The sequence below is a fragment of the Dioscorea cayenensis genome, chromosome 10, assembly GCF_009730915.1.
Source record: "Dioscorea cayenensis subsp. rotundata cultivar TDr96_F1 chromosome 10, TDr96_F1_v2_PseudoChromosome.rev07_lg8_w22 25.fasta, whole genome shotgun sequence".
Lineage (NCBI taxonomy): Eukaryota > Viridiplantae > Streptophyta > Magnoliopsida > Dioscoreales > Dioscoreaceae > Dioscorea > Dioscorea cayenensis.
The window spans coordinates 11,389,460-11,397,555 of NC_052480.1; the positions used below are offsets into that span (position 1 = coordinate 11,389,460).

The following is an 8,096-nucleotide window of genomic DNA, read 5'->3' on the forward strand; positions in this document are numbered from 1 at the left end:
TCAATGACCTTTTATTATGTTCCTTTAATTGATGTTTTAATTGAGTTCCAATCTTCAATGTTTATTGAATTGATTTTCCTTTAGAGTGACACTACGGTTGAGAATCTATATTGGTGATCCTTGTGAATGAGTGTTCATTAGGATTAGACAAAGCTAGATTAGAGAGGGTCGAAAAGATGAGTCGAGAGATAGCGGAATGTACATTTTTCCTTCCAGTGTGATTTATCCTACCTCCATGTTCTAAGAGTTCTTTGCGGTCACAACAGAGTAAAGTGCTAAGAGACAAACTCCACTGGGGCTTAGTTGCATGAGCAATAGAATGAAGTGTTGAAGTAATCCTTAATGCTGGGGCTTAATTATAGCTAGGGGTCTTTCACGTGGACTAAAGGGTTAGATCTATATTAGGGAATAGGGTTTATCACTTGAAGTCCCTGGAACTTTAAGCAACTTTGTACAGTGTGAGGCTCAAGAGCATTCCTTTCCAGCAGGACATAGTATAAGGTTAGTCATGGTTGACCTTAGGTTTGGGACCGTGTGTTTTAGGATTTCCATGACTCATTCAACACCAGTTAGGAAACATAATGATTATTCTTGCACTTGAAACAATAGTCCTAGGGTGAGCAATGTTCGAGTTCCCCATCTTCTATCGATTAGCTCTCCTATTATTCTCTTGCGTCTCTTTCATATTTTCTTTATTTCTATTTGCATTGATATTGTTTACACCACTCTTAATTCATCTTCACTATAGTTAAATAGCAATTCTTGTTTTTTTAAGCACTATTTCCTATGGATATGACTACCCACTCACTGGGGTACTTTGATTACTTCGACGACCCATGTACTTTATGTACACACACACAAGGGGTGTGTCAAGTTTTTGATTACTTCGATGACCCATGCTCTAGGTTATGAATCGAGGAAACCCTTCCACATAGGTTGAAGGTGATCCTGAACTTGAACGAACACTTCGTAGAAGGGGTAAAGAACCTGTGCAAGAACAGAATCATCCAGCTGAAATAGAGGTTGAAAAGTCCGAAAATATGGCCAAACAAGAGGGGCAACAAAGAACACTTTCAGATTTTGCTAGGCCTACAATTAGAGGGACACAATTGAGCATTGTTAGGCCACCGGTAGCAGCCCAGAATTTTGAGTTGAAGTCGGCTTTCATTCAAATGGTGCAACAGTCGGCACAATTTAATGGGTTAGCCGATGAAGACCCAAACAACCATATTGAGAACTTCCATGAAGTATGCTACATGTTAAAGATAAATGGGGTTTATAATGATGTAATTCTCTTGAGATCTTTCCTATTCTCATTAAAGGAAAGAGCCAAACAGTGGCTCCATTCATTGCCAAGAGTTTCTATCACAACATGGAACGAAATGGTTGAAGCTTTCCTTGCACGGTACTTCCCTCCGAGAAAAATCAAAGCAAAGCTTCATAATGAGATATCTTCATTTGTTCAAATGGAGCTCGAATCTTTGTTTGAGACTTGGCAATGATTTAATGACCTCTATGCGAAGTGTACACAACATGGGTTCCCTCGAATGGATGGTCATTCACACATTTTTATAATGGGATGAACTTAAGCACCAAACAACTTCTTGATGACGCCTAGAGGAGGAATAATGGGAAACAAGACCTCGAAGAAGCCTGGAAATTGATTAAAGAGATGGGTTTGAATAGCTACTAATGGAATGTAAGAAAAAAAGAAGAAGGTGGCCGTCCTCCATGAGATTGATGCGGTGATATCATTGGCAGCCAAAGTTGAGTCATTGAGCAAGAAGTTAGACACTCTAACTTCTTCGAGAGTGGTGGCCGTGATGAGTTTTATAGGATGTGGAGGAGGACATGCTCCCTCCGATTGCTTAATTGCCATAGGCGGTACATCCTCAGTGGAACAAGTTGACTTTGTAGGGAATGCAATGAGAGGTCAAGGGAATCCATATAGCAACACCAACAATCCACGGTAGAGGAGCCACCGGAATCTTTCATGGAGTACCTAAGGGCAACAAAAGGCCATGGCACCACCGGGTTTCCAACAAAAACAACAACAAGCCCCAAACATGGAGAATCGAGTTTCAAGCTTGGAGACCCAGATGACCAATTTAGAGAAAGCTTTGACCAAATTTATCCAATCATCCGATACAAGGTTTCAGTCGGTCAAAGCTACACTTCGCAACCGCACCACATCATTGCATAACTTAGATAATCAAGTGGGGCAAATTGCGAAGTCATTATTAGAGAGACCTCAAGGGAGCTTGCCAAGTAACAGAGAAACCAATCCGAGAGAACATGTGAAGGCGATAATTTTGACAAGTGGTTGTGAAGTTGAGGGTAGGCTTCTGAGTGAGAAGACCAATGTTAAGTCGTCTGAGGTCATGAAGGTTGAGGAAATAGCAAAAGAGAAGGGGGTGGCACTCCTACCCTACAAGCCAAGAATCCCTTATCCTTCAAGATTGAGGAACGACTAAAATGATGAGCAATACAAGAAGTTCTTGGGGCTATTCAAGTAGATGCACATCAACATCCCATTTGTTGAGGTGTTGTCTCAAATGCCTCATTATGTGCAAAGTTTCTGAAGGACCTCTTGACCAACAAAAGGAAGTTGGAGGAGAGTGCATCTGTGATCTTAGATGCTTCATGTTCGGCAGTGTTGCCAAAGAATATGCCGAACAAGAAGAAGGACCTCAAAAGCTTTATCATTCCATGCAACATTGGTAATTTGGGTCAAGAAAAGGCATTGGCAGATTCAGGAGCTAGCATCAACACCATGCCTTACACATTCATCAAGAAGCTAGAACATTTGTGGAATGAAACTAAGTGATTATAAATTTGGTTTGCTACATTTTCAAACAAGTTCCTTGCAAAAATGTTTTTTTCAGATTCTATCGTAGTAACTCGCCATTTTTTTCACTAGTTTTCATTCCATTGAGCTTTAATTTTTTTGCAACTTGGTTAATTGGTCTTTCCTTGGTCTTGTAGGTATGAGGGTGAAGAAAGTAGTTTACAAAAGAGCTAGGAGGGACCATTCCCCCTCCTCCCAGTGAACCAAAGTTTAAGAATGAGGACCACAAGATGCGTTATGCACTCTTATCGCGAAAGAGGTTTGGAACCATTCGGAAGATAGATTGGGATGTCTTGAAGATGTTTAGAGTTGGATGGTATCATCTTAGATCTCATCTCCCATGATGGGTGGGATAAATTATTCTCCATTGAAGAACCCACCTATAAGAAGTTAACACTAGAAGTTTTGAGCAGCATCGAGGTTGCGAAGCATTGTCCATTCACTCACCAACCAAGTTCTATCTCCTTTCGTGCATTCGGGAAGAAGCATCGGGTTACGCAAGATCACTTGGGTGTACTACTTTACAAAGAAGCATACACACTCACACCCAGATTCAAAGACTTATCACAAGATTTTCCGTACCTGGTAACAAGTGAGAAGTATTAGGCCTCTATTGCAACCAGTTCAAGGACAAGGAAAGCATCTCAAATGTCAAACCCCACACACCGCTACATACATTCTCTACTCGACTAAAGGTATCGGGGGATGGTTAGACTCTATAGGGATGGTATCATGCAGATATACTCGATGCTCTCACAAAGATTATTAAGAGTCATCCTCTGCACATGGGACACCTTGTCGCTGAGGTCCTAGCACACCAGGAGCACTTTGTTCTTCTTGCGGCCATCTTTGTTGGACCATACATCACTCGAATGATTAAAGGTATAGGACTCACTGAGCGTACCTAAGGCATGACAGTTGTTGGCACTATTACCCACTTGTGATGCAGACCCTTGCATGCATTGGTATAGTTACAAAATGGTGTGCTATCTACAGACTTGCACAATGTCAGGAAACAAATGCACAAGACCCCGGCCCTTCACATAAGGCAGAGTCTACTTCTGAGTCTGAGACTGAAACTAAGACTGAGTAGTAATCCAGAGCGCGTAGACCTTCACTAGATGCAAGGTTTGAAGAATTTCACATTGAGGTCTACGAGCAGCTGTAGGCGCTTGAGCGAGGGCACTGAGACTTGGCTGCATCACTGAGCCTCATTGAGAGCAACATCGCTGAGATCTTAGCCTTCATGCGTAGCTTCACATCATCGGTCGGCACCACCTCTACAGCTGCCACCTACGCAACATCATCACTTCCACCAGATCTCTAGGCACCCAGCACATGGATATTTCTCTATTTTTGTTATTTATTTTTGTGTTGATTATACTTTTTATTTTTTATTGTATTATGTACTTTTGAGTTAGTTAGGGTTCCACCCTACTTTACTTTGTTTGGTTTTTTATAGATTCTTACTTTTGCGCTCTTCTCTACTATTTTTGCTTCTGGAGTTGTGATCAGTGCTTTTTGTTGCTTTCAGGGACATTGTTCAAGTCACTTCACACTCCAGGCCCTCATCACATTGTTTTCCCCAAAGTATTTCATCGACTATTTGGGGAAGTTTTCTTACTCCATTTCCTTGTATTTATTGTCTATCTTTACCACCCTATTTTGCTAATATATATACATAGGGGACAGTGTACAGCGTTTAGTTGTGGGGATGGAGTATTTAACTTTATTGCATTCTTGAATTACCTATGATAGCTATGATTTTATTGTTAAGGATTTCCTAGCTTGGTAGAATGACAGTTATCAGTTGTACTCTATCTATGCTTGAATGTAGTTATGTTTCATCTTTAGTAAATCTCTATATTTGCTCATAATCACTTCCACCTTGTATGCTCTGACCAACCCGTCATTTTGATTTTGGCATTAGTTTGTTAAATTCTATCTTCAATACTCTTTTAAGAGCTTTTGAGTTCCTTTATTATGTTTTTTAACCTTAAGTGAACTATTCTAGTAAGTTTTATACCAAGTGACAACACACTTTGCGTGTTGACCGCAAGTGCAGGGGTTTGTCGAATTAATAATACCCAGGTGAGTGGGTAGTCATATCCACAGGGAATAGTGATCAGAAACATAGAGATTGCTATTTAACTACAATGAAGCTTAATCGATAGTGATGTGAACAAATCAATGCAAATAAAAGCAAGAAATAAAAGAAGAAGAAAGCGCAATTAATGATAGGAGAGGCAATCGACAGAAAGTGGGGAAATCGCCCTAGGACTATTGTTTCAAGTGCAAGACCAATCATTATGTCTCTTAACTGATACTTAATGAGTCATGTAAATCCTAAAACACACAGTCCCAAACCTAAGGTCAACCATAACTAACCTTACACTATGCCCCGGTGGAGAAATCGCTTACTCTCGATGCCTCATACTATGCAAGGTTGCTTTAAGCTCTAGGGACTCCAAGTGATAAAACCTATTCCCTAATGTACATCTAACCTTTTGATCCAGGAGAAAAACTCCTAGTCACAATTAAGCCCCAGATAGTAAGGATTACTTCAATGCTTCACTCTCTTGCTCGCGCAACTAAGCCCCAGCGGAGTTCGTCTCTTAGCACTTCACTCTATTGTGACCACAAAGAACTCTTGAAATGTGGAGGTAGGATAAATCACATCCTAGGGTTTATAAGTCCAAGCAACCACTAGGGTTTTAGCTCTCCATGGAGTAAAATACAATCAATAATGAAATCAAAAGTAAAGATATGCAATCCATGAATAAAATTCCCTTTATATTCGTGCCGATGGTCTTATGGAGTAGCCACATTTTCTCCAAAGGTTCCCTCGTCAAGCCTAGAGCACACCTCACTGAATTGATGCCGATGGAATCTATAGGACTTGATATTCTGCAGCCTGTGAACAATGACTGCTACAGTAACTTTGCTACACTGATTTTCTGAAGTAACCTGCTACAGTACTACGCCAAAATACTCCCCGATCCACACTTTCCATCAAGGCAACATGAACGGGCACACGTTTATGCGGTAGATCATGTTGCTTCTTCAATTAAAGGTCACATTGACGAAGATCTTGCTCGCATTGCACAAGTCGAAACACATTAACCATGTGTAAAACACATTGACCGTGTCCATGACTATTCCTCAATTTCCATTCTCATAAGACCATCTGCACGTATACACAAGGGAGTTCAGTGAAGCTCAACAAAAACAAAAATAACTCGAGTATATAAAGATAAAGTAATGAAATATAACTCGAGACAACGGAAATAAAAGAAAAACTCAGAAGGAAGATCCTTTCTAAGTGATACAATTCCAAAATAAAATACTGAAATGGAATACAAAAAACAAGAACAAAGGAAAGTAAAGACGCATCAAGCGTCGGTATCATGTTCCGGCTCCGCTGCAGCTGCTGCTGGTGCTAGTGAAATAGGTGGATCCATCAGTGTGGCTGGAACTGGTGATGGCGGTGCTGGGGATACCTGAGGGGTACGGGCTCTTATCACAAAGGGAGATGTCACGTCTCGCTCGAGAATCTGGTGTAAGATGTCAAGACGCGCCATGACCTCTATGTTGTTCACGGCCTGTGTAGCGCAAACCTCTTCCAAATCTTCCTGTAGCACCCCTACCGCACTCTCGAGCATCTCAAGATGATCAAGCTCGAGTCGAAGAGAAAATATGCATTAGAGGTGGCTTCTGTGCTGTAGGAGGTGCATCTGCCTATATATGCACTGTCTGAGGCTCAAGTGCTGGCTATGACCCCTCTCCAGTGACTCCCTCGGCTGTCTCAGATTGGGGCATGACCATCACATAAACTCTTGGCCTATATCTCTGGACCATCCCCATCAACCTCATAGTCTCTATGCAAAGTGGAGACGGTACAATAGCCTTCTCGACCCCCCTTCAGACCCATCCCCATGATAAGTCTAGTGATGTAGGGACCTAAGAATAATACCACTACTCTCATGTACTGGCCCTAATGTCGCAAATAATCTACCACACTGTACCCCAGATGAACCAGCTCGCCCTGCACCATTGAATACAAGTAAAAATAGCTCTCGGCGGCTCAAAAGCAGCTTGTAATGTCACCTCGACTGCTCACTAATCTACTAAGAACAAGCATGTATGTATCTGTAGCTCGGCTGGGACAAGTACATGGCCTTAGCCACTCCCTACTCATACTCGTCCCCTCGTCCGCATAAGGCTTTTGTATGCTCTCTACGTGGTCAAGAGCTAGGATAGTCCATCGGTAACTAAGTGTACTCCTCTGTGTTTGTGAATGCCTCATCATACAATCTGAGTCAGACCAAGAACTAGGAGACGCTCACACTGTGATGATGTTCAAACACTCTAAACTAGATCTTGCCAATGCTCGAGAAGCAGCTGTAAGAGAAATCAGACTCAAATGATGCGAGGACCTCCAATGTGAGTCTACTAATTGCCGACTCAAGAATAGACAGCAACCAGTGCCAACTGCAGACGGCCAACAACTCCTCAATCTCATCGCGATCTAATCTCCTCAGTGAACCTCTCTCAATGCACTCAAGTATGGGAATCTCGACTGTCCAAATATGAGTTTCGCTAATCGCTCGAAACGAGCTTGATGCTCAGGGATAGTGAACTCTAAGTGCTCGGGAGCTCCTAGGAAATCCTCCCCGGGACATTTGTCGGCCGCTTTCTTTAATCTTAGTGCCATATCTACAAGAATTGAGAAAGAAATCGATCAAATTCACTCAAAACAACAATATTGCAGACTTGAGTGCATTGAGATATGTCAAGAAGGATGGAAGTGATCTGCTAGTTGTGTCTATCTATGTTGATGATATATTGTTGACAGGAAGCAGAGAGACAGAATTGGAGGAGTTTAAGATCAAGATGAAATCAGCTTTTGATATGAGTGATCTTGGAGAATGGCTTACTTTCTAGGAATGGAGGTACAACAAAGAGAGGCAGGGATTTTTGTTCATCAAAAGAAGTTTGCTGAAGAATTATTGATGAAGTTTTGTATGGAAGGCTGCAAGCCTGTTTACACTCCATTCAGTGTGGGTGAGAAGCTGATTAAAAAAGATGGAACTTCTCAAACAACTGGTAGTGTGTACAGAAGCTTAATTGGTCGTCTCTTGTATTATAAAGAAATACATTGATAATAAAAATGCCATCAATAAAAAGGTATTGCGTGTGTTAACATACCTTAAGTTCGTTGGCATTTTGCCGAAGTGGGTGGATCGAC

At 41.5% G+C, this 8,096-nt stretch overlaps 1 protein-coding gene across 1 annotated transcript in view; it reads left to right on the forward strand.

Annotated features, from left to right (window-relative positions):
- The window catches only part of LOC120270298, a 6,210-nt gene extending 2,269 nt beyond the window's left edge, over positions 1–3,941 (forward strand). Inside the window, exon 2 of the mRNA XM_039277314.1 lies at positions 3,845–3,941. Within this exon, the coding sequence (XP_039133248.1) occupies positions 3,845–3,941 (97 nt within the window). The remainder of the gene's footprint in view (positions 1–3,844) is intronic.
- The last annotated feature ends 4,155 nt before the right edge of the window (positions 3,942–8,096 follow it).